General features: G+C 34.7%; 3 protein-coding genes across 6 annotated transcripts; 1 reads left to right on the top strand and 2 right to left on the bottom strand.

Annotated features, from left to right (window-relative positions):
• Positions 1-399: 399 nt before the first annotated feature.
• Positions 400-2342, top strand: LOC110627513 (elongation factor 1-beta 1). Its single transcript, XM_021773886.2, has 6 exons — positions 400-716; positions 809-925; positions 1047-1125; positions 1394-1508; positions 1668-1781; positions 1891-2342. The coding sequence occupies exons 1-6, from the start codon at positions 631-633 to the stop codon at positions 2052-2054; spliced, it is 675 nt and encodes a 224-aa protein (XP_021629578.1). The 5' UTR covers positions 400-630; the 3' UTR covers positions 2055-2342.
• A 1909-nt stretch (positions 2343-4251) lies between these two features.
• On the bottom strand, positions 4252-6053 carry LOC110600144 (zinc finger protein ZAT9). Its single transcript, XM_021736907.2, has one exon. The coding sequence runs from the start codon at positions 5806-5808 to the stop codon at positions 4546-4548; it is 1263 nt and encodes a 420-aa protein (XP_021592599.2). The 5' UTR covers positions 5809-6053; the 3' UTR covers positions 4252-4545.
• A 1981-nt stretch (positions 6054-8034) lies between these two features.
• Positions 8035-25425, bottom strand: LOC110627327 (transcription factor GAMYB). Of its 4 annotated transcripts, none has more exons than XM_021773709.2 (4): positions 25341-25425; positions 24763-24848; positions 23800-24154; positions 8035-9589 (listed from the first exon to the last, which is right to left on the bottom strand). In XM_021773709.2, exons 3-4 carry the CDS (start codon positions 24139-24141, stop codon positions 8201-8203), a joined length of 1731 nt encoding a protein of 576 aa, XP_021629401.1. In that variant the 5' UTR covers positions 24142-24154; positions 24763-24848; positions 25341-25425; the 3' UTR covers positions 8035-8200. The 4 variants fall into 4 exon arrangements, with proteins under 4 accessions (XP_021629401.1, XP_021629477.1, XP_021629322.1 ...); XM_021773785.2 differs by lacking the exon at positions 25341-25425 and having other exon boundaries at positions 8035-8370; positions 8509-9589; positions 24763-25334; XM_043959791.1 differs by lacking the exon at positions 25341-25425 and having other exon boundaries at positions 8238-8359; positions 8509-9589; positions 24763-25334.
• Positions 25426-26883: the final 1458 nt, after the last annotated feature.

Raw genomic sequence — 26883 nt, 5'->3', positions numbered from 1 at the left:
TACTTTAATTTGAGAAACTAAACAAAAGGTTGTCATTAATAAAACTAAACAAAAGGTTGTCATTAATAAAATTAAAATAGCTTTTGGACTATAATTCAAGTAGACCTATACCCCATTTGGTATAAAATTGTTTTTTTTACAAGAATTAGATTTAACTGATTTATTTTTCATCAACTCTATAAATTCAATTATTTTTAATTTAAAGCATTTTCATTTAAAATACATTGTCTTAAGGCTTGATGAAGTTAGAAAGATTGGAGTTGATTTATTGTCCGAGTCCAACTGAACTATTTGTTGGGCCAATTCTAAATATTAAGCCTAACAAGTAATTGGGCTGGGCTGGAGTAAAGGCAAAAGACCCTATATGCTTGCAGACTGTTTGGTAAGGAGTCAGTGGACTCGCTCACTTTCCCTGGCAAGAAAATCACAGAAACAGAATCAGGGCTAAGCAACAGAATATCCAAATCCACACTATTTCTAGGGTTTGTTTTACTTTGCCAGATCGCCTGCATATATAAATATCACACCTTCACTTGACTAGATCTTTTAGCTCTGCTGCTTCTTCCATTCGTAGTCGCCCCTCTTTCTTCCACTGTCTCGTGTCCGCCTCCTCCTCTTACTCTGTCACCAATGGCCGTCACTTTTTCAGATCTCCACACTGAATCAGGCCTCAAGTCCCTCGATGGTTTTCTTGCTGGAAAATCTTATATTTCTGGGTATTTAAAATGTTCTTCCCCAATAAAATTCTCTATTGAAATAGCAAATACATGAAGTTGCTAATATATCATCTTCGTTTTCAATTCTTCAGGGCAAAACTCTCAAAGGATGACATAAAGGTATACGCTGCCGTCTTGGCGAAGCCTGGAGATGCCTTCCCAAATGCCAGTAAGTGGTACGACTGCGTAACTTCACATCTTGCCGCAAGGTTAGTTTTACTTTTTCTGCTTTTTATTTAATTTTGTGGTTTTTTGTTTTCAAGATGCATTTTCTTTAAAGAAAATGTTTATTTTGATGGTTTTGTTTTGGTTTGATTTGATTGATGATAGCTTCCCTGGGAAAGCTGTTGGTGTAAGAATCGGCGGCAAAGCTGCTGCTCCAGCTGAAGCTGCTGGCCCTGCTAAGGAGGTTTGTGTTTCAGCTTTAGTTTTAATTGAAATACTGTTGTATCGAGTATATATTGTGATTTGGATGAATTCAAAATTGGATATTTTCTGTACTGATTTCATATTTAAGTGTTATAATTGTTTGAACTACTAACCATGGGCTCTTAACGCCTTTTTTCCTTGTTTTGCTTCACATTTGGATCAATGCTTTATTACCCTGCCATTGCAAGATAACAACTTAATTTCTTTTTTTCTTCTATGCATTTGCAATTTTTCCTCATACTATTTAGGCTGCTGCTGATGGAGATGATGATGACTTGGATCTCTTTGGTGATGAAACGGAGGAAGATAAGAAGGCAGCGGAGGAAAGGGAGGCAGCTAAAAAGTCTGCCAAGAAGAAAGAGAGTATGTTTTTATCTTTAGATTACATATCTAGTAGGATAGGGAAGTGTCAAACTTTTGCCTTTGTAAATTGGGATCCTCACTTTTGTTCAAAACTAGGTAATTTCTGGAGTGGTGTAAGATTTACAAGTCATTTAATGTTCTGTCATTGCTCATCTTTAGGTGGAAAATCTTCTGTTCTTATGGATGTGAAGCCTTGGGATGACGAGACAGATATGAAGAAGTTGGAGGAGGCCGTACGGAGTGTTGAGATGCCTGGTCTCCTGTGGGGAGCATGTACGGTTTGAGCTGATATTATTTGTTACGACACCTTTTACTTGTAAAATTCAGTTTTCTGCAACGGTGTCTAGTATTAAATGAATTGTTTGATTTTGGTATGTGGCAGCAAAACTGGTTCCAGTTGGTTATGGCATCAAGAAATTGCAGATCATGCTCACCATTGTGGATGACCTTGTATCTGTGGATGACCTCATAGAGGAGCATCTGACAGCTGAGCCTTGCAACGAATACGTTCAGAGCTGCGACATTGTTGCCTTCAACAAAATATAAGAACAAAGCTGAATTTTGTTATATTCTACTGATTCTAGCGTTATAGCCATTTTTGGCATCTTTAGTTTGTCTGTCATTTTCTTTTTGATTGGTTTCTACTGTCAGCATTTTCCCATGGTTCTGCTTATGTTTTTTTAGATTGGTGAGAGTTGGAAAGATTTATCACTTGAAATACCTGCCATTGTCTTCAGCTGAGTGACCCGGCTCCTCTTTTTCCCCTTCACAAGGTATTCCCCTCCTGCTAAATGGCCACTGTACTGATGGTGAATGAGAACAAGACTTGGTATCCTTGTCCCTAGCAAATTGATATATTTAAAGTGCTAAAAATAAAATTTTACCAAATGCACTAGGATGTCTAAAATAGACTTGTTTCACAATTATTAGATTAAGAACTTGGTTCAAAATATCTTCCTTGGGAATATTTATTAGAAAGTACACTTGTAAAAATTTACTTGTTGAAAAGTAGAGTCAATTTGGAGCGTCTCCCATGCAAGGCCCTTCTTCATGAAGGGCTTCCATCGATCTTTCCAGAGTGTAGTTTTTGCAGGGAAAGAAAATCTGTGGATCATATCTTCACTTGTCAACATGCCATTGTTAATTGAATTCATTCTCCTCTCCATCTCCACTCATCGAGTTTGACTTCCTCCCTCAAAGCAATAATGGATCGAAATTAATGCAACCATGTGGTTTCCTTATTTGGTTTATTGGGAAAAATAAGAATGACTTTACTTTTAATCAAAGAAGAAAATCTTTGACCTTATCTTTGGCAACACTGCTCAAGAGGATTTCGATGAAGCTTCTTCTCCTTCTGATATCAACTGAACATTCTTAGTAAATCCACCACCTATTTCTAGTTCCCTCCACCTTTGGATTTCTTAAAGTTTAATGTGGATGCAGCCCCAGATTCTAGTAAGAACTGTGGAATAACGGCGGTGGTTGTTTGAGATTATCAAGATAATCTCTTGGATTAATGTTGTTGTTTGTGGAGTTTCATTCAGACCGCATACTTTTAGAAAAGCATAGTTTGCCGAAAAGTGTTATTAGCTAAAAACATGATTTTTTAAACAAATTTTATTGAAATTGATTCAGGTCTATTTATTGAATTTCCTACCATTTACGTGAAGAAGAAACAATTTTATCTCAAGAATGCTATAATATTATACTGATAACATTCATTAATTATTTAGCTTCTAATCAATTCTTATAAAAAATAATTTAGTAATTAAACAATTGTCTATCAATTAAAATATAAAAAATTTTAAATTTTAAAACTGCATGTGCACTATTTTCATGAAATATATTAACTAAGTATTTTCTAATAAGAGTTCAAAATTAAGATCGAAATAGCCTATGAGAGTTTTTGGGCAAAATAAACAATGTTTATAATCTTTTGGATCGTAAAAAATAATAATAATAATGAAAAAAAAAAAGAGTAGCTGGTACCATTGCTTGCCATAATTTAAAAAAGAAAAAGGTAAGCAACTAAGCATTCCATACATATGCTTCGCAAATGTTAGCTGGTAGCATTGCTTGCCATAATTTAAAAAATGGTAATTTAATTAGTTATTTATAATTTTTTTAAAAAAAATTCATTACTCGCAAGTAACTAAAAAAAATTTAAAAATTATGGAAAATCGTAATCTAGAAAAAATCCACTTCTTTTGAAAAAAAAAAAATCTATTTTACTTTAGTTTCCATCTTTAAAAATTCTAACGGGAAACTGCTTTTCTAGTGGAAGAGCGAATCAAGCACTATATATCATAGCCAAACAAACAAATTACAATCAAATATGTGACCATATCTTTGAAAAAAAAATTTTTTTGTGCAAGAAAAAAAAAAAAGGTAATGAAACTATGGAAACTGAACCCTGAAAAGAAATTATGAACTAGTATAGAATTATTTATTTTCCGTTTACCCTTCTCCACTTGCATCATTTCTTTTGCCTTCAGTTTAGAACTACAAATTTTACAAGAATTTCGTTCAATTGTTTACTTTTCTTGGCAAATATTTTATTTAAAATAAAAAAAAAACTCAATTTTTTTTAATCTAAAAAAGTTAATTATGCATGAAGATGAAATGATATAGGACTTCGTAAGGATTTATTTGAATTTTATTTTTAAAATTAATTATTGATCAATTCATGGGAAGCAACAGAAAAATAGAATTGGGTTAATTATGAAGAAATTATACAGGATATGCGTATGGCGAACTCAGTTAAGCCTAAAATTGAATTATATATAATCAGAGCATAATTCAGTTCATTCTTAGATTAGATGGTATAAATCAATACAAATAATGAAATTTAACTTTATTTGGCAAAAAGCAGCAACCTTTAACTTCCAGGATGATGATTCTGAAACCATGTACTAAATCTGAAAGTTACACCAAACTGATAGACAAGCAGCAGCAGCTTAGTGATCAAATCCACATTGAAAGTTCAAATTCCCTTCTCCGTCCTGCATCACATATGGCTTGTTTAGATCAATGCCTATCATCCCATGTCCAGCCTGAATAGCAGAAATTTTTCAGATGATGCTGTCTGAGATTCAACATTACTTGCTTCTGCCGAAACTGCTTCATTTGATAGAGATTTCTTGTGCCCACCAAGTGCCTGACCTGTGGGATCTGTTTGGTTACGAATATCAGAATGAAATGAAGTCTCCATTGACGATACAAGGTCTGGTTCATCCTCTGCAGTCTCTTCTGTTTCATCGTCAGATTCTGTAGCAGGAATTTCTTCGGTCGCAGAGGCATCGTCATCTATCAATGCTGATTCACTCTCAAGTTCATTGCTCTTCTTCTTGCAATTGACTGATGAGCTGTGAACTCCAAGTGTATGAAAAGTTGAGAAAGATTTATCACAGCTGCTGTATTTGAATTCACAAGGCTCCGTTTCATAATTGCTTAACTTGTTTATATAATTCATTTTCCTTCTCTTCTTCTTGGTCTCCAATTCACAAAATTCATCACTGTGGTTCATAATAATATCATCAGACCCAGACCCAGTTTCAGTTCTAATGTCCTTTCCCAAGGATTTAGTTGCAGACCCACTCGTCTCAAGATCTACATAAGCTGGTTGTGTGGATAGCCCAACGTCGCGAGACAATCTCAACAGGCTACGAGCTGCCTCAGCGATCAAATCAGCTGCACATATTCCTCGTTTGCCTTTCTTCTGCCAGCTGCCTGAGCTTGACAAAGAATCCAGCAAATCGATACTGCTATAGGCACCCATTTCTGAGGCTGAACTGATCTGATTCTTTGGAGAGCTTGGAAGAGGAGCAGACGGAGGTCGAATCCCCTTCCAGTCTCTATCAGGATGGAATCTCATATGCCCAAACAAAGAATTCATAGAAAGAAAAGTTTTTCCACATAAACAACAAGTTGGCTTTCCACCAGTAATCATCACATCACCTGCTTTTATGGTGTTACACCGGTTGGAGCCGCCATGCATCTGTTTCTTCATCTTTATATGAGATACTTGTTGGGTTCTTTTACCATTATTATTCTTCATGATCTTGAGATGATGACGTTTGTGCCCACCCCATGCCTTCCCAGACGAAAAAATCTTCCCACAAAACTCACAGACACGATATCCTGTTGGTTGGCGTTGGACGTCGGTAGAGCCGCTGCCGCCTTCTCCAACAGGTTTCTTGGCAGTGCCGGAGGTGGGGGTGTTGGGAATCTTGATCTTTATACAAAGCTTTGATATTTTGGAAGCAGAATCCCCCATTGGAGGCTGATGGTGGTGGTCCATGAGAGATGCTAGAATTAGGGTTTATGGTAAAAGCAGTGCAAGGGGATTAGATAATAGAAGAGAAAGGGGAAAGAAGTTCTTGGGATTGGAAAGAGAGAATCATGTAAGCTGTAAAATCTGAGAAAATTAGATTGGAGTTTATTAGATTTCCAAAATGATAAAGGAGAGGACTGTCTTCGATTCTTCAATGGCAAGTGAGTGAAAGTCTTTCTTGGAAACCATTCGCCATGACAACTCTTCCCTTTTCTTTGCTTTTACTTGAATTAGCTTGTTGATAATGTAATTATCATCAAATATTTTTATATAATTGACTTGAGCTAATCCTATAATATTTTATTCTATTATTTATAAATTATTATCTTAATATTTTAAAGTGTTAGTATTTTTTATGTTTTATTATTTTATCATAAAATAATTATGTATATCATTACATATAAAATTTATTAAATCTATAATATAAATTATTTTTTTTAAAAAAATATATGTTTATATATTATTTAAAATTATTTTTATTTTCCAATAATATCAAATTTTTTCTGTGATATGATTAATTAATTACAAAAAAAAAAATCAATTCACTTCACATAAAATTTAAAGTAAAATATAAAATTTCTGTAAAGTACCAAGTCACCATTATTATTGTAATCAAATATTTTTTTTGATACAATTGGATTTTATTGAATTTTGAATATAAAACTAAATGATTCCAAAAATAACTCTAATATTATTGAATTAAAACTTATTAATAAAGATTTTCTAAATAGAATATCTAATATCGATTCTATTAATTAATTAAAATATGCATTTTTAAGTATTTAAAAAAGTAATGTTAGTTTTGACCAAAATTAGAATGAGTATTTAAGATTTCCTTATTCCAAATCCTTTTAAAAAATTTCCAAAAAGAAATAAAATTGCAAAATTAAGAATGTCTTTATTGTATTCACTCATTGATTTAATTCCTCCCATTTTTCCAAAAGCATTTGCTTTATATATAATTTGTTGTTTGACCTTTCTACCAAATCAAAGCACTTTGGTTCATCAAAATTCAAAGCAATTTTAATTCTTCTCTTTCCAGTTTTCCTTCCCTTTTCATTTCCTATGAATTTAATTAAATTCCATGTTAAACACAATGGGGAATAGGGATGGCAACGGAATTTTAATTCTTCTCTTTCCAGTTTTCCTTCCCTTTTCATTTCTTATGAATGTAATTAAATTCCACATTAAAATAATGGAGAATAGAGATTGCATATTCGATCCGACCAAATCTTAATAGAACGAATTTAAATAATTATAATCGAGTTTGAAATGGGTTTGAATTTAAAACATAATATTTAAATTGAATTTAAATTTTATATAATAGAGTATCCATTATTTGAATTCGTTTATATAAATAATTAATTTAATATAAAAAATATATTTTACAATAATATTTATAAATTTTTATATTTTTTATTTAAAAATTAAAATTTAAATATTTTTTAGAAATATTAAATTTTTTAAATAAAAATTATTAATAAAAAATATTTTTTTTATAAATTATTAATTAAAATATATAAAATTAAACAGATTTAGATTTTATTCGGATATTAATAATCATGTTAGGAACGAATTTAGATAGTTTAGATTAATTCTTAATAGAATTCAAATTGGGTTCGGGTAGTTTAATTTTTATTTTGTCTAACTGAATAATTTAAAAACTATAATAATTTTGGTAAAAATTCTCTCTTATATAAATTTTATACTCACACATTTCAAAAACCATGTTACTAACATAAATTAGAATTCTAGATGTATCTTTTATAACAATTAGTCGTTGGGATTCAAATAGAATATTATGTAAAGTTTATAGTGATGATGAAGATATGAACCTCTTGTATTTTATATATATGTTGCAATAGCATTTGTGAACTTTTTGAGAAATAAGATTAGATTAGGGTTTGAGAGGTTATATATATATATATATATATATATCCTGTGTTTTATCATAAACATATAAATCTTATCATTAAACTACAAATATTTTGTGTATTCCAAAAAAATATATATTTTGTAATTTTTTCTTCTTAATTTTATAATTGTGAAACTGTGTATGCCTTACCTAAACTTGAATTAGAGCCTGAGGGAAGGTGGTTATTATAATAATATAATAATCTCCCCTTCCAAAATATCTAATTATATTAGTAACTACTAAAACTAACAAGAAATTTGGAATGTTACAAGTAATAACAGAAAAAAATAAAATTATATAAAAAATAATAATGATAATATAATTTCTAAACAATTACAGCTCTTAAACTTTCTAACTTATAAAATCTTGAATTGAATCTTCTTGACTGAATCAATATTGAATCTCAGTTGCAATCTTGATTAAAATTCTCAACATATCCATTGGCTAGTGTTCTCTGTTGACAGCATCACCAAATGACGCCCCCACTGCATCATCAACACATCCACCGCCGAACCCAAACCAGCCTGAACCGAGTAAAACGTCTGGCCTCATAAACTCAATCTGATTGGGAGCTTCTTTGTCTTCAATGTATTGGGGTGAAACCTGCAGATTGCCTGTTTCTTGCTTAAGATCAAATCCTATATGAAACACAAGTACCAGAAAGTTCTTGCAATACAAAATAAAGTCACCTCCTACATCAAACATAACTAACAAGGAACTCCTGGAAGCTGTGCAGCGTAAAATATTCTCACCTGGTTCATCTGATGAGCTTCCACTGATACGAGTACATGCACTCAACACTGATGCAGCAGAATGACCTAAGGGAGAGTTTGGGTCCCCATGTATTTTCCATTCTGTCTCATAAGGATTCAAGGAGCAATCCTCTAAATCACTACACGCAAAGGAAGTTTGGTGATTTGAGCATTTCTTTGAGTTTTTCCAAGTCCCTGATTCATAGAGTACTGCTTCCAATAGACCACTACTTCGTGGTGAAAGACAATCCAACTGGGTCTGCTCTGCTGCAGGAGACTGAATCAAAGTATCAACAGACTCAACTGAAGGCAATGGGGAAGTAGGTGTTCCCCAGCTACCTTGCTGAGGGTCTGAATATTGGAGTGAAGGGAGCTCCAACTTCATAAGCCCACATAAGGGCTCAGAAGAAGAAGAATTACTGTCATTTAATAGGGCATGACTGCCACGAACGACACCCAATGGTGGCTGGCCATAGGTGTTCATAAGAGAATCATACTCCGAAGAGATATGAAAAGATCCAGTGATCTTTTCAGAATAATAATCTGTTGACTGAATGAAAGATGAGAGATCACTATCGACACTACCATCCAGACTAGGGAATACGGTCTGCAATTCTCGAAGGCGTTTGTGAGGATGAATAGTTGGAAACATAAAGTTATTATTATGGGAGGAATCTACAACCATGTGAACAGGGGTGTACGAAGTGGAAACGAGAATGTCGGCTTGAGTAAGACAGAAGGCTTGAGTAACGCCAACATTGGTCTCTCCAACATTGGTGAGACCTTGTTTCAGCATGTTGCTTGCAGGAATATCAAGGACTGTTGGTGAATAAGACAGAAGAACTTGATTGATTTCTAATTTCTCGAATTCCACTTCTGGAATCTTAAAATGGTCCATCTGGATCAGATTAGAACCATGTGTGTCTGTAGTTTGCAGTGTGCCTGTGTTTTGACTTTCCTGACTTCCATTTAATACTTGCTGGCATACTTCTCGAGGATAAATTGGCAAACCAGCACGTTGCAGTCTTTTTATTCTCGTATTCCAGTAATTCTTTATCTCATTATCCGTGCGTCCAGGCAGCTGCAAAAGAAATAAAACTGGTGGATAGAACATTTAAACAGCCATCGTGTCTTCACACAGCCAAAATATTCTTAAGCTGTAAAGCCAAAATTACACAGGTTTTTCAATGACAAACTTTAAAATAAAATAATAATAATAATAATAATATTTTACCAAAATCCAGATGAAGCCTCGGTGCTATTCTGGTGAAAAATGAAGAAATTTGTTATTCATCTCTACCAAGAGAAATTTAAGCCAATCAATATATTATGTATAGCATTCAAAGTACAGCTACCTAGCTATTAGAAGTATAAAGTTTGCAGCAACTTATCTCCATGCATAGTGAGTGCGCCCGACCGAACTTCCTCAAACATTCTATTTCTCCTTCTATAGAACCCAAAATACAGTGACTGATAAAAGACTAACTGAAAAAAAATCCTCTTTTCTAATTACAAGAAAATATTCCTCTGCCAGCCTACAAATCTTCCTCATGATAGCAACCAACAAAGCATTCAAATATGATCATGGTAACTCCTACAGCAATCTAGCTTAGTTGTAAAATGAAAGATGCACACATTTATCATTACCGTTACGAAGGAAACATCTATTACCTATAGTCCACTTCTGGAAATCACTAATAGTTAAAATCCTCTCCCAAGCAGCTTCTCAATCAAACATTCCTCTAAGGAAACATCATTTTAGAAGCCTTTGGCTTCTAAAAACATAAAAAGCACCTTCCTTTATCAATATCCACCTAACAAAGTCTTAGCTCATCACATTCGATGTTGACTACACCTATTTTAAAATATCTAAACGCCAACTCTCAACTTTCAGTATTGCACATTCTGAACATTATTCATGTCTCAACTCCCAAGCCACATTCCAATTGTCAAAAAACTCTTATAAGTCATGGCTAACAATCTTGGACCAGCAAAGAAGATTCAGCGGACTTCCATACCACAAAGGACAGCATCTCACCATCTCCCAACTTCAAATACGGATCCTTGAGACCAGAACATAATTTGTAACATTTAACAGATTTTATTATAGTGGTTATATGAGTTACTGATAGAGCATATTTTAGTCCATTTTGTCATTATGTTCTTAATGTTTATTTACATCTTTTCTGCTTAATTTTGTGGTTTTAATTATGTTTTGCAGATATTAGTTGTAAAGAGACAATCTGGAGAAAATGCTCTTAAAACTGCCAAAAAGTGCCAAATATGGAAAGTGCCAAAAAAGGAAAGTTTCCAAATAAGAAAAGTTTCCAGAAAAGGAAAGTTTCCAAATGAGGAAAGTTTCCAGAAAAGGAAAGTTTCCAAATGAGGAAAGTGCAGAAGCAAAAGCAAACAAGGAAAGCTCAGTCAGAAGATTATTTGAAATTCAAATCGCAGATCTTTCTTTCCTTGTTCAAAGATGTGCACACACTGCAGCAGTCATATCTTCCTATTTAGGCAGCAAGATCTCAAAGAGATGCTCTTCCTCTTCTGCGTTCAACATTCAAATTTCAAAAGAGGCTCCACCTAAAAAGGAATGTATGGACAGCATATCTTCCCCTTTGAAGATCAAAATTCGTGCATCCTTCCTATTCAGAAATAATCTGCGTGCTTTCCTCTTCTGAAAGCCATCTGCGCGCCACCTTCCTTTTCTGCAACAACTTGGGCAGCAAGTTGCACATGGGCAGCACCTTGGGCAGCCTCTACACTAATTAGGAAGCAAGGTCAGCATCTAAACTTATTTAGGAAGCATAATCTGCGCCTCCTTCCCTTTCTGAGACCAAATCGCGCGCACCAACTTCCTTCCGCAGTGCATTTTCGCGCAGCCTTCCTTCTGAAGCCGAAAAGCGCAATTCTTTTCTTTTCAGACACATCTTGGGCAGAAAATACCTCTTGGGCAGTAAGTATGACCTAGGGCAACACTTTTCAACTATAAAAAGCCACATAGGAAGTCTCTACATAGTCTTTAAGCTCCCCTTGGGAGACACCTACGAAATTCACATCTCTTCTTCTACCTTTCTTCTTTTCTTTTATTTTTGGTTTTGTTTCAGCCATGAGAGGCTGAAATCTTTTATTCTAGTTGAAGATTAGGTGATACTTTGGTTGTTTTATGGATTGGGAGACTTGATCAAACATTGTTTAACTTTTGGTTGTTCAATATTTATGCAATTTCATGCTTGATTTTAATATTGCTTTGTTATTTAGATCTACGTTGATTCTTGATTGCAAAGTAATAATATGTTAGTTTGGATGATTTAAGTCCGTAATTGCTTAGATTATTCTTACATAAGAACACTTGGGATAAAACCCAAGGAAATTGTATGATCTAGCGTTATCTCCATACGTTTGGGTAGCTAGGATTGGATCTCTCTATTTCTTAATGCAATTGACAATTGTTTTGATGCCTAAGGCCCAAGGACGTTCCTTGGCAATTTGTTAATTAGTAATTAATTAGAGGACGTTCCCTAATTAGTTCAATCATAAGGAGAGATAATGGTGGTGAGAAGCGTCTTCCATCTCCATAACTAATCTATTGAATCAACCCAAAGGAAACTAAGTGTCAATGATCAATCCCAACAACTAAAGTGGATCCAATTCTTCAACTAGATCTTTCTTATTATTTATTTCTCTTTATTTTTATTATTTGCCTTATTTTTATTGCTTTCAGTTTTAGATTAATTAAATCAATCTCAAAACCCCCTCATTTTACTTACAGTTTAGTTGGTTTCAGTTTTATCTCGTTTTAGTTTATTTTGCTTTCCGTTTATTTCTTTTTCAGTTTTATCTCATTTCAGTTTTATCTCGTTTCAGTTTATCTCGTTTTCAGTTTTATCTCGTTTCAGTTTTATCTTATTTCAGTTTTATCTCATTTCAGTTTTATCTCGTTTCAGTTTATCTCGTTTTCAATTTTCTTCTTTTCCAGTTTATTTTTATTTCAGTTTATTTTATTGGTCTTGATAAGGAAAATAGGTAAGTCTTCAATTCCCGGTGGATTCGATCCTTTCACCACTATCTGCAGTTGTAAATTGTTGATAACCAAAAAGGTTATTTTTGACCGGCTTCGACAACCGCGAGTCAGTTACACTAACAATCAGGGGAAAAAGTATAAATTATAGAATTTTTTATTTGCAGCATTGGCTCTCTAAAAACCAGAAGCACTACAGTGATTAAGAAACTAATTAGTTGTTCACTAATCCTGATAAAGCATGGTTCTTGAAAAATAAAATAACAACGAAGTACTGTCAGAATTTTGTTTACAAAAAAATACATATAGTTAACAGGGTATCATATCTTATCATACATTTGTAACATTTCACTTAACCAAGAAAAATAGGTAATATGACAGTTAGTCTAAGATCATATGCCGTCATTTAAACAGTAATGAACTCTCATGGTCAAGATGTATTACATCTCCAATCCTCCCTCCTAGCTGCCCCCTGGGCAAGAGGTCTGTTATAGATGCTTTTATTGGCAAGACTTATCATCAACAGTAGCAAGTAGATCGCGGCTCAAACACTTAATCGTCCTTTCTAGAAAAGATTAGTTTCAGATAAGGAAAAGTTTTATTAGACTAAGAATATACTGTCATAGTGCTATTCATTCTGATAGGGATTTTGCTATTTTATTTTGAGTAGGACTCCTGATCTACTTAGAACTATTTGCAGTAGGACTCTATTTGTAATCTCTATATACAGAGTTGAATTTTATGAATAAAGCAAGCATATTCTGAGATACAAATCGAGATTAGAGGCTCTCTCTTTAACGAGTCTTGAGGTAATGGGGCTCCCTCCAACGAGCTCCATCGCAGCAATCATAGGTTCAGCAAAGCAAGGAAGAAACAAAAATAAGGAAAGGCTGCTGTAATGGAATTCAGCAGTTCATTGACCCGTGATAAGATCCTTAACCAGAGAACTCAACAATTTGATATCAGAGCCAAGTGCCATGGGAGAATCAAGGGATGATCTGTGTTATAAGTTATAGAAAGTAAATATGTTAATATAGGAAGTAAATATTGATAGATAGGTCAGTTGCTTAATCTTAGGGATTGTATAATCATAGGCTTGATTTTCCTTCCTGTTTAGTTACCGTCTCTCATGTATAAATAGGTTGTAATCTCTACTGTGATATACAACAAATATTATCTTTCAACATGGTATCAAAGCCTTTCTCGTAGAGATTTTTTTCTCATTTCTCTCTCCTAAAGTTTTAAAATTTTTTTGGAGACTTAGGGCTCCGTTCATTTGGGTTATCCATCAAGGCTAACATTTGGATCTCACCGTCACTGGAGTCGTCACACCGACCCCTTGTCAGATTTAAGGTTTGTTTGCCATTCGGGTGTTGGGTAGAGGTGTTTTATTTGGTACTGTTCATCGGACTGTTCACGTGGTACTATTTATCGGTACTGTTCATCGGTACTGTTCACGCCGAGTACTATTTTCTGATTCTGTGTTTCTTTTGTTGCTATCGTTTTGGGTTGGTTGTCCTTATGGCTGAAGTTAAAACCACCACCGTAACTGATGTGATTCCTATGATGACTAAAATCACGGAACACAAATTGAATGGATCTTCCGATCAGGGAATTTTGATATCTGCAGATGAGTATGCACAATTCATCCAATACCAGGCATCTATAAAATCCTCTAATTCCTCCTCTATCACTGCAATTGCCGAGTCAGGTAACTCTACTGCATGTCTTGTGTCTTCATCCTCCAAATGGTTTATTGATTCTGGTGCTACCGATCATATGTCAGGTAATTCTACCCTTTTGTCCAATCTTGAGTCTCATACATCGCCTTCTTATGTTACTCTTGCTGATGGCACTAAATCGTCTATCATGGGTTCTGGTCATGTCAACTTAACCCCTTCTCTTTCTGTATCCTCTATGTTATGTCTTCCTAAGTTCGCATTTAATTTGCTTTCCGTGAGTAAACTCACTCTTGCATTGAATTGTTGTGTCTCATTCTTTCCTGATCACTGTGTTTTTCAGGATCTTTCGACGAAGCAGATTATTGGTAGAGGAAGTGAGTCAGAGGGTCTTTACGTCTTGGATCAGCAACTACCTCGATCTCCTCGATCTCTGGTATGCTCCACGCGTTTAACACCTTTTGATGTTCATTGTCGTTTAGGGCATCCTTCTCTCTCGGTTTTGAAGAAGTTATATCCTCAGTTTCATTCTTTGTCTATTCTAGATTGTGAGTCTTGTCAATTTGTCAAACATCATCGTTTACCTACACTGTCTCGAGTCAATAAACGGGCTTCGTCTCCCTTTGAGTTAGTCCATTCAGATGTTTGGGGTTCTTGTCCTGTTGTGTCTAAGTCTAGCTTTAAGTATTTTGTTACTTTTGTTGTTGATTTCTCTCGTACCACTTGGTTATTTTTAATGAAGAGTCGTTCAGAATTATTTTCTATTTTTTGTGCATTTTATACTGAAATCCAAACCCAATTCAATACTTCCATCCGTATATTGCAAAGTGATAATGCTAAAGAGTATCTCTGTGGGGAATTTCAATCTTATTTGTTACAAAAAAGGATTCTTCATCAGTTCTCTTGTGTTGCCACTCCTTCACAAAATGGAGTTGCTGAAAGAAAAAATCGACATCTTCTTGAAGTAGCTAGAGCCCTCTTATTCCAAATGAAGGTACCTAAATGTTTTTGGGCTGATGCTGTATCCACTGCTTGTTTTTTGATCAATCGCATGCCTTCCTCCGTCCTTCATGGTGATATCCCTTATAACATTTTGTTTCCCACTAAATCTTTGTTTCCTATTGAGCCACATATCTTTGGTTGTACTTGTTTTGTTCGTGATGTTCGTCCACAGGTTACTAAATTGGATCCCAAATCACTCAAATGTGTCTTCCTTGGCTACTCTCGACGTCAGAAAGGGTATCGTTATTTTTCTCTTGATCTGAATCGGTATCTTGTGTCTGCGATGTAACATTCTTTGAGTCCACTCCATTTTTTCCGCCATCATCTGTTTATAACACCCAAGAGGAGGAAGATGACCTCTTGTTATACACTGTTCGCTCTCCGTCTCCTCAGACTACTCCTACACCTTTCGCTCATGTGCCAGATCGCCCTCCCATCTTTCATGTGTATTCTAGACGCTTAGAGGACTCTGACTCCGTTCCGCTACCTGCTTCTTCGTCGACCGATCCTGCTCCTACTGATCCTTCATTGTCTGATTTGGATTTGCCCATTGCTCTTCGCAAAGGTAAACGTACTTGCACTTATCCTATTTCATCTTGTGTCTCTTATGATCAATTATCCTCCTCTTCTCGTTGTTTTGTCACTGCTTTAGATTCTATTTCAATTCCCAAAACTGTTATTGAGGCTTTGTCCCATCCTGGTTAGCGTGCTGCAATGGAAGAGGAAATGATGGCCCTTGACACTAATGGTACTTGGGAGTTGATGTCCTTGCCCCCAGGAAAGCGGGCTATTGGGTGCAAATGGGTGTTTGCAGTGAAAGTAAATCTTGATGGATCTATTGCTCGCCTCAAGGCTCGTTTAGTGGCCAAAGGTTATGCACAAACTTATGGAGTTGACTATTCTGATACATTCTCCCCAGTTGCCAAGCTCGCATCTATCCGATTGTTTATTTCCTTGGCGGCTACTCATGATTGGCCTTTGCATCAACTGGATATTAAAAATGCTTTTCTTCATGGTGATCTTCAGGAGGAGGTTTATATTGAGCAACCACCTGGTTTTGTTGCTCAGGGGGAGTCAGGTAAGGTTTGTAGACTTCGAAAATCGCTTTATGGCTTGAAACAGAGTCCTCAAGCATGGTTTGGCAGGTTTAGTGAGGTGGTCCAACAGTTTGGAATGAAGATGAGTAAGTGTGATCACTCAGTGTTTTATAGAAATTCTGATAGTGGAGTAATTCTGCTTGTAGTATATGTGGATGATATCGTTATCACAGGAAATGACATTGCTGGCATCACATAACTAAAAGAATTTCTTAAAACACAGTTTCATACAAAGGATTTAGGTTCCTTGAAATATTTCTTGGGAATCGAAGTTATGCGGTGTAAGAAAGGCATCTTCTTATCTCAAAGAAAATATGTCCTTGATTTGTTGGCAGAAACAGGAAAATTGGGTGCTAAGCCTTGTAGTTCCCCAATGACCCCTAACCTTCAACTTACCATAGAAGACAGCGAGACATTTGCAGATCCTGGAAGGTATAGAAGATTAGTTGGCAAGCTGAATTATTTGACGGTAACTCGTCCTGATATTGCATATTCAGTGAGTGTGGTAAGTCAGTTTATGTCTTCTCCTACTGTTGCTCAGTGGGATGCTCTGGGACAGATTCTTTGTTACCTTAAAGGGGTCTCAGGGCGAGGCCTATTCTATGGTAACCATGGGCACTCAAATATTGAATGCTTTTGTGATGCTGATTGGGCAGGCTCGAAAGTTGATAGAAGGTCAATTACTGGGTATTGTGTTTTTGTGGGAGGTAACTTGGTATCATGGAAAAGTAAGAAGCAAAATGTGGTCTCCCGTTCTAGTGCTGAATCTGAATATCGAGCTATGGCACAAGCCGTTTGTGAAATCTTGTGGGTACGTCAACTGTTGGTAGAAGTTGGGTTCACAAATTCGGTGCCTGCTAAGTTGTGGTGTGATAATCAAGCAGCTATCCACATTGCCTCTAATCCAGTATTTCACGAGATGACTAAACACATCGAGATTGATTGTCATTTTGTTCGTGAAAAGGTCCAACAAAAGATAATATCAACAGGACATATCCGAACTGGAGAACAATTAGGAGATATTTTCACTAAACCTCTAAATGGGACTCGAGTTGATTATATATGTAACAAGTTGGGCATGATTAACATTTATGATCCAACTTGAGGGGGAGTGTTATAAGTTATAGAAAGTAAATATATTAATATAGGATTGCTTAATCTTAGGGATTGTATAATCATAGGCTTGATTTTCCTTCCTGTTTAGTTACCGTCTCTCATGTATAAATAGGTTGTAATCTCTATTGTGATATACAACAAATATTATCTTTCTACAATCTGCAAGCATTACTCCAAAAAATTCAGGCCCAAAGTGAAGCTCGAGTAGCACTATCAGAATCCCGCCTGGAAGCACAAATTGGGGCTCTGTTGCGACAAATACAAGAGCTGATGGGGAACTCGAACCCAACCCAAGGCAAGGAACTTGAGGTAGGGATCGGCAGCAGTAACAACAATCACTCGAAACGTCATTCCAAGCCAATAGAAGGTCGTCCTATTGGTGGAATGGTGCCAAGATATTCCAAGCTAGATTTTCCATTGCTTGATGGTTCTGACGATCCCTTAAGCTGCTGGTTGCACAGGTGCGAATAATTTTTTGCTAATCAATGGACGCTGAAGGAAGACAAGGTGGGGTTGGCAGCATTTCATCTGTTAGAAGAAGCTCAACTATAGTTCTACAAATTGAACAAGGAGGAACTTGAGATGTCTTCGGCAACTTTTAAGGGTTATTACAACCTGAGATTTGGACTACCCCTCCAAGGAAATCTCTTGAGAGAGTTGGTCAATCTAAAATAGACAGGAAGTATAGAAGAATATCATAAACAATTCCAATATCTCTTAGCACGAGTTAATACGGTCAGGGCATACCAACAAGTTGATCTTTTTACTACTGGGTTAACCGATAGTATACGATTGGATGTCGAAATGCTGAATTCTCCCAATTTGGTCACAACTATGAATCTTGCTCGATCCTTTGAAAGGAAACAACATCTGGGTAGGAAAGTAGGCCACCGAAAAAATATCTTGTTGAATCAGAAGCCTATGTAAGCTCCTTCCACCAGCAAGGCACTGTCAGAGATGGCGACAGGCTCCACGGTTATTTCCGAAACTAGTAGCAGTGCAACTCTGTTTATAAAAAAATTATGAAGAAATGAAATGGCAGATGGGAGGCTAAAAAGATTGTGTTACAATTGCGATGAATTGTGTAGGCCCCAACATCAATGCAAAAAATTATTTTGGTTAGAACTGGACAATACTCATGTGGCACTTGAAGAAAAATTCATTGCACGCAATTACAGGCCTGCAGAATCTTAGAAACATGCATAATTCCAGAACCATGCAACTTATAGCTAAAATACAAGGCTGTCCAATAAAGGTGTTGGTAAACTCGGACAGCACACATAATTTTCTTAGCCACAGCCCAATGCTTGAAAATAGCAATTGATAAGCATAATGGTCTACAAGTGACAGTAGCACATGGCCAGAAAATTCCTAGCACATGGCCAGAAAACTCCTAGCATGGGGAGGAGCAAGGAAAAACTATCCATCGCAAGTGTGTTTCCCAATCGACTTTTGCATTATACCCCTATATGGTTTTGATATTGTTTTGCTCATGTTAGGTAAGATAGAGTGGGATTTCAATACCCTAACCATGAGTTTTCAACTTGGAAACCAATGCATCACCTTGAAGGGACTCCACTTTGATCCTCTACCACATGTTCACTCAATTAGATCCACCACTGACCAACAGCCCTTGGATGCATTACTAGAGGAACTCTCAATCCTCTTCCAAGAACCCACAGGATTACCGCCTATCAGGAAATGTGACCATCGCATTTGTTTAGTTCCGAGTTCTTCACTGGTAGTGGTCCGACCATACCGCTATCCTTACCTTCAAAAAGATGAAATTGAGAAACAAGGTGATAAGATGCTACAGCAAAGATTTATCCGTCCAAGCCACTCTTATTTTTCTTCAACAATATTGTTGGTTAAAAAACAGGATAGGTCATGGCGATTTTGTGTAGACTACCGTGAGCTGAATGCTAAAACAGTGAAGGATAAATTTTCGATTCCAGTTATGAATGAATTACTTGATGAATTCCACGGAGCCCAATATTTTACTAAGCTGGACTTACGATCCAGCTATCATCAAGTCCAGATTAAAAAAAGAAGACGTAGAGAAAACATTTCAAACTCATCATGGACATTTTGAATTTCTAGTTATGCCCTTCGACCTCGCTAATGCTCCCTCAACATTTCAAGCATTAATAAATGAGGTATTTCGACCTTATCTTCGAAAATTTATTCTGGTTTTCTTTGATGACATTCTCATTTACGGCAAAACATGGGAAAAACATTTGTATCACATACATGGCCTCTCCCACATTCTATCATGACTCTACGCAAATTCCTCGGGTTGACAAGCTATTACAGTAAATTCATTCGAGATTATGGTACCATCCCGCACCACTCACACAACTTCTCAAGAAAAATAGCTTCAACTGGAATAATGAGGCAGCTGCTTCTTTTGCAAAATTAAAATAGGCCCTAATTCAAGCCCCACTCACACAACTTCTCAAGAAAAATAGCTTCAACAGGAATAATGAGGCAGCTGCTTCTTTTGCAAAATTAAAATAAGCCCTAATTCAAGCCCCAGTCCTCTGTTTGCCAAACTTTGAAAAGGAATTTGAAGTGGAATATGATGCATCTAAAACTGGAATTGGCGATGTTTTGCACCAAAAGTAGCATCCTATTGCCTTTTTCAATAGAAAATTGATCGTTCGACATCACAAATTAACTGCCTATGAACGTGAATCAATAGGATTGGTTAAGGCCATTCAACATTGGCAGCCTTATCTTTAGGGAAGGTCTTTTGTCATCCAAATGAATCATTACAGTCTCAAGTATCTCTTGAAGCAACGTCTACTCATAATGGCATTACACCAACCTGGATGATCCAATACTTCTCTAACTGTCTTGGGTATAGAGACAGCAGACACAATAGAAATAAAAGTATAATAGAAAGGAGACAAACGATGTTAACTCACAAAATTATAAATGGGATGAGAATTTCGAAAAGAGTGAACACCTTTTTCAAAGAGCAAGAGGAGTAGTTGTTGCTGCTTAAGGCATGACCAAAATAGGTGATGATGGAATGGGAGGTGATTCATTAGAAGTACCTGCATCAGCGAGAGAAATATCATTGTTATTAGCAGATGGGTGAGACTGACATGTGTAAACCTAAAGAGGTGGCATAGAAGTAGGAGATGGACACACTTGAGGCAAAAGAGAAATAAGAGTTAGAGGTATGAGCAAAACTCTAGGAACAAAGGTTTTGTGTGCTGGACTAAAAGAAAAGTAAGGAGAGGTTTCAAAAAAGGTGACATTTGTAGACAAAATATCAACGGAACATTATGATGTAGGAGTAAGGTGCAAACTGTTTCAATCAAATGCCGATTTTTTTACTCGACAACTCCATTTTGTTGTGGGGTATGAGAACAAAAAATCTGGTGAGTAATACCCTGAATAGATAAGAAATGAGTGAATAAGAAAGACAAATATTCTCTCGCATTGTCACTTCGCAATATCTTAATGCAAACACCAAATTGATTATGGATTTCAGTGTAAAACTTCTAAAAAATAAAGAACAACTCAGAACGATTCTTCATCAGAAAAAGCAAAGTGCAATAAGAATAGTCATCAATAAAGGTAACAAAATATTGAAATCCCAGAGTTGTAATAACCTCGGACCTCAAATATCTCAATGAACAATGTCAAACATAGAAGTGACCCTATTATTAACTCGTTTGGGAAAAGAAGCTCGAGTTTGCTTTTCAAGTTGACAAGACTCACATTCTAAAGAAGGCAAGGAAGAGAGACTAGGAACCAGTTTTTGTAACTTGTTCAAACTTGGATGTTCAAACTTGGATGTTCCCAACGACTATAAATGAGTTCAGTAGAAATGGTAGACATAAAAAGAGTTGAAGGGTTAGAAGTGAAAAAATAGTACAATCCTTGTTACTCATATCCTGCTCCAATCATCTTCCTAGTACTCCGGTCCTGCACAGCCACAGATTCAACAGTAAAAATGACTGAACACTGAAGATTTTTAGTCAATTTGCTATCAGAGATTAGGTTGTATGAACATTAAGGGATGAATAAAAACATTAGTCAAGGAGATAGAAGGAAGGAGATATAAATTAATAATCCCTTTAACTTGAGTTTGTGAACCATTAGCTAATGTAACTTTAGATGGCATAGAAGGTAAAACAAGAGTAGAGAAAAAATTGAAATTATCAGAAATATGATCAAAAGCACCAGAATCGAGGATCCATGAACCAATGGATAAAGAGTTGGTTAGATAAGCAAAAGAATTACCAAAAGGAGCAATATTTGAAGAAGAATGTTGCTGAGTAGCTCAGAACTGTAGATATTCTTTGTACTTTGCTTTATTTAGAGTGACTGAATTCGATTTACAACATGAGTCTACTCTATTTGATTGAGTCATGTAAACTGTATTTAGGGTTACCTGCTTCTAAGATATGTTGAGAGAGAGTTTGAAGAGGAAAGGAATCTGCTTTAGGGACGTAAACAATAGTCTGAAGTTACTATTCCAGAAGGATAGGTGAAGGAGAGCTAGGCCGATTAACGAAGCAGGCGGGCTAGAATCGCCTTCCTCTAGCGAGTCTGGGGGGAAGGATTGCCGGCGTCAAAAGGTTGCAGAAAAACTGTTCACGCGCCGATGAGTGTACCAGAAGCCGATTCTGGTGACATGGAGGCATGTGGAGCAGATTCTAGTGGCGGCACTTCACAGAGTTGCCGATTAGAGGCCGGCGAGACTGGTGGGCTAAGTGGTGAGACCAAGAGGCCGGCGAAACTGGTGGGCTAAGTGGTGAGACCAACTGATTTCCAAAAAGTCTCCAGACAAAATGGCAGATCTGCCACTCTCACCTAACCAAGTTTCTTGACTCTGATACCATGAAACAAAAATGAAAAAGGAGAGGGAAGCAAAGAATTTGAGAGAAATTCCCCTCAAGCCAATTGAGGTATATATACTACTTACAAGAATATACAATAGGAAATAAAACAAATCAATTCCCTAATTATAACCTAATCATATCCAATCATATCATAATCATGCACAAAATCACTACAAATCTAGGCTATTTACAGAAAGTATCTCAACAGCTGTCATAGTGCTATTTTATTCTGTTAAGGATTTTGCTATTTTATTTTAAGCAGGACTTCTAATTTACTTAGGACTATTTGTAATTTCTATTTATAGAGATGAATTTTATTAATAAAGTAAGCATATCCTGATATACAAATCGAGATTAGAGACTCACAGCAATCATAGGTTCAGCAAAGGGAAGAAAAAACACAAACAAGGGAAAGGCTGTTGCATTTGAAAATTCGGCAATTCATCAACATGTGACAAGATCCTTAACCAGAGAACTCAATAAGGCCTTTCCCCACCATCTAGAAGCTCCATGTAATACTCTCTTTCGCCCATGAGCTCCCATTTTCAAAAAAAAACATTTATTTTGGATTTCCTCTCTCTCACCTTATATGGCAGCCATGGATACAATCTTTTATCTCAAACAAGGTCAGCAAATATTCAGTTGCTCTTTTAAATTGTTCCAACATCTATAAAACAAATGGTAGCAGAAGCCTGTAAGTAATATTACCAAGAAGTCAAATGAGTTTCAAGTTTTAACCAGTGTTGGTAAAAGCCCAGCCAGGTCTGCTTAAATCAAATAATGTGAAGCAGCAAATGCTTTTCTTTCTTTTCCCATAAAATGAATAGGCATATGTCACTAAACCAAGGGTATAGCACAAAAGTTGGTTTTCTTTCTTCTTTTGGCGCCTATTGAATACCATGCTTGCACAGCATCAATTCACAGGTTATACTTAGTCTCTCATTATGGTTGAACAAACTACCCAGAATCTTCTAGAGATAATATAGTACTAAATCAGTAACCGTTGTCATCTCTTACTAAAGTATAAGTAATGTTCCCTTGAAAATAGCTGGCCCTTTATTTGGGAATTAAGCAATTCGCTTTGATAAGTATGCACTCATTCATGATGAAAGCATACCCAGGCACCAAATGATCTTGGCAGGTGGCCATCCTTTTGCTTTTAAGTTTTAACAACAGTGGTCAAATCATACGTCAACATTACATTTCCAACAACCATCATTATCATCGATTTTTGCCAATCAAAGTTAGGGGAAAGCCTAAACTCCTCTAGTGCAAATAATAATTTTTCTGCAAAAACATTCAGATAACACAAGATCTTTAAAAGATTATTGAAGCAATGCTTAAGATTCAGAACAAAAAATAAAAGAGTTGCCATTCTACCTGTGTCTATAAAACTTAAAGATACAAATTTGTTGTAAAGGCATGTACGCTAAGAATCAATTGCCTGGCTCAAGTCCATGACTATAGTTAGAATTCCATTCATATGATGTCAGTATTAAAATATCAAAGCTACCAACCTCCGCAGCCATCCTTGCCCATTTGTTTCCCATACTAGCATGGAGTTCAATTATACGTCTCTCTTCCTCTATAGTGAATGCACCCTTCTTTAAATCTGGTCGAAGGTGATTTGCCCATCGCAGACGGCAGCTTTTTCCACAACGAGAGAGCCCTGAATGCTTCTGCACAGCATTCCAATTTCCCTCTCCATGCTTAGTTACATAGTCAACCAAAATAGCATCTTCTGTTGAGGTCCATGGGCCTTTCTTCAAAGGACCGTTACTAGCTTCTTCAATTGCTGGTGAATCCTGATGGCCTTTTGACCTTTTATTATCTTCAACTCCATTTGTCATTATTCTCATCACCCCAATATGCCTGAACAAGTGAATTATGACAATTCTTAGGTTAAGCAATTCATTTTAAAATTAGAAAAAGGTAAATACCATAAACAGCAATTCGAATAGGGGAAAACAAAACTCCTGCTTTTGCATTTTGAAAATGAGATAACAAAGGATAATATATTGTACGAAACATTTGTGAATGAGCTTCACAAAAAAGAAAAAAAAAGAAAAAAAATGCATAACCACAAAATTGATGGAAAAACAAGCAAAACTAAAATGCACAGTGAATTGGAAACTGAAAAGCACTTTAAAGATCAAGAATAAATATATGAGGTACCCTGCATTACAACTTATAGAACTCAGAAGTCTTTCAGTATGTCCAATGCAGGCATTGGAAACAGTATTTCTGAAAATATATATCATTGAACCCTTTGTTTTCATCGAATCTGTGTGCACACTTGGTTCTCGAGAATTTTAATTTTGGAGAATGCCAAATTCTTATGGGATTTGTCAATGGCAGCACACTCGGTCGATTGGATTTTTTTCTTTTCTACATTTCTTTCCTTTCTCAGTGTGTATCCAACTAGGAAAGTGAACTAAAATTTAAAACAGGATTAAACGTAGCGGGACAGAATTCTTTACCTGGATGTAATAAAAACAGGTGCAGGTTGCCAAATTCAGTGAAGCAATGACGCAGCCATGATTTACATTTTTCCCCAGATTAAAACCTATAATCTCAATAAATGCAACACTAGCAGCAAGTGAAAAGGCAAGAATGGGACAATGAAATGAAGGAAATTAGAATACAAAATTAAAATCACAAAACAGTATTATTGTTGGAGGGGAAAACCCCAAAACCCTTAAACCCAATTTAAAACTGAAAAAATTGAGATAAAATACGAAAAAAAAATAATTATCATACAAATGGGAGCTGGAAATTAAGACCCCATCAACCCATAAACCCCAAATTGAATGAAGTTGGAACTTCACATTTGAGTTGTTGATGAAGACAAAAGCATAACCAATCAAAAAACATGAAAATAATAATACCCAGGTCTAGCAAAGTAAAACCCATATCATGAAATTACAATAGAAAAGGGAAAGGATAGAATAAGAGGAATGGTGTTTGATAGTCTGAAAGAGAAAGGAGAGCTGAGTGAAGTAAATGATCTAGAAAGTGACATGAAAATCAAATGAAAGTAGGAGAAAATATATTTTACCTTTTTTTTCTAATAATAAATGAGAGAGAGAAAGACAAGTCTGCCCAACTCAAACAGAGACATGGCAATAAAACAGAAAAAGTAGGAGAGACGGAAGAGGACTCTTTCTTTTGATGCTGTATTTTTATTTTCCCCTCTAATTTGAGTTGAAATTTGGAAAATTAATTGAGAAATTTAATCTTAATACTATAAAAAATTTATTAATTATTTTTTATTTTAAAAATTATATTAAAACTTTTTTAATATTTTTAAAATTTTAATAATTAATTCATCCATTAATTTTAATATTAAATATCATAAAAATATTTAAAATACATATAATATGAATATTTTAATTAAAAAAAAATTAAAATTTAAGAAATTAATAAATAAATATTTAAAATTATAAAAACTAAATAATAATATAATAAATTTTTTAAAATATTAAAAAGATTGTATGTATTTTTTTAAAATCGAAATCTCGTATTATTAAAATTAAATAATAATTTTTTAAATTAATTTATAAATTTTAGTCTAAAAATTCAGGAAGCAATATTTGTTAGAATCAATTGTATAAGGAAAGAAATTTATGAAATGGCAAAGAGCCGCCAGGCGGAATTGCTCTCATCATTCTCACTCCATTGAAAATTAGGTCGGAATGAGCAATTCCTCGTTAAAAATCTGAGAGAAAATTGGATAAGATGAGTTTTTCAGCAATTTTTTTAGGGCATTTCAGATGGTATATATTAAGGGTTTATGAACTTCATTTTCATTTTTTCATTTTTATTAAGTAAAATGAAAAATAAATAAATCTAATTAAACTCTTACATTTTCACTATTTAAATTAAATTTTAATATTTTTATTTGCATGATACGATTAAAATAAAAAATACATATTTTTTTATTTTATAATTTTTATCCATTTTATTTTTTTACACATGTTATATAATTTTAAATATATTAAATTTTATTAAATATTAAAAAATATTTTAAGAGATTTTTTTAAAATAAGATAAAATTATAATAACTAAATTCATTTTCACACATATTAAATATGTGCTACTATGGTTTTATTAATTAACTATGGTTATACTCATTGACTTTTAAAATATATAGACAGGAAGAATTTTGATTTTAGTTTTATTTATTTATTTATTTATTATGAAATATTCATATTTGCAATTATAAAGAATTATTTATCAATGTAATTATTAGTTATTAATCAAATGTGAAACCACCTTGTAATTAGATTTAGTTTAACTTGAATGTTTCAATAATTACCTAACTGAATTGATAATGTTGTAAAGAATTTGTGAAAACAGCTGTTTAGCTTTTAATTTATAGCATACAAGGTGTATTAATATTGTGGCCAATTTAACTTATTGGGTGTATTTGTATTTTAATTTTAATTTTTAATTTTAATTTAAATATTTTGATCTATATATTATAATATAATTTTAATTAATATATATATATTTTTATATTTGATAATTTATATAATAATTTAATTGTATATTTTATAATTATTTTTTAATTAATCAATTAATAAAAAATTCTAATATTT

Source organism: Manihot esculenta, chromosome 1 (genome assembly GCF_001659605.2).
Source record: "Manihot esculenta cultivar AM560-2 chromosome 1, M.esculenta_v8, whole genome shotgun sequence".
Taxonomy (NCBI): Eukaryota; Viridiplantae; Streptophyta; class Magnoliopsida; order Malpighiales; family Euphorbiaceae; genus Manihot; species Manihot esculenta.
The sequence above is the reverse complement of the archived record's forward strand: the minus strand, read 5'-3'. Positions and strand labels throughout refer to the sequence as shown.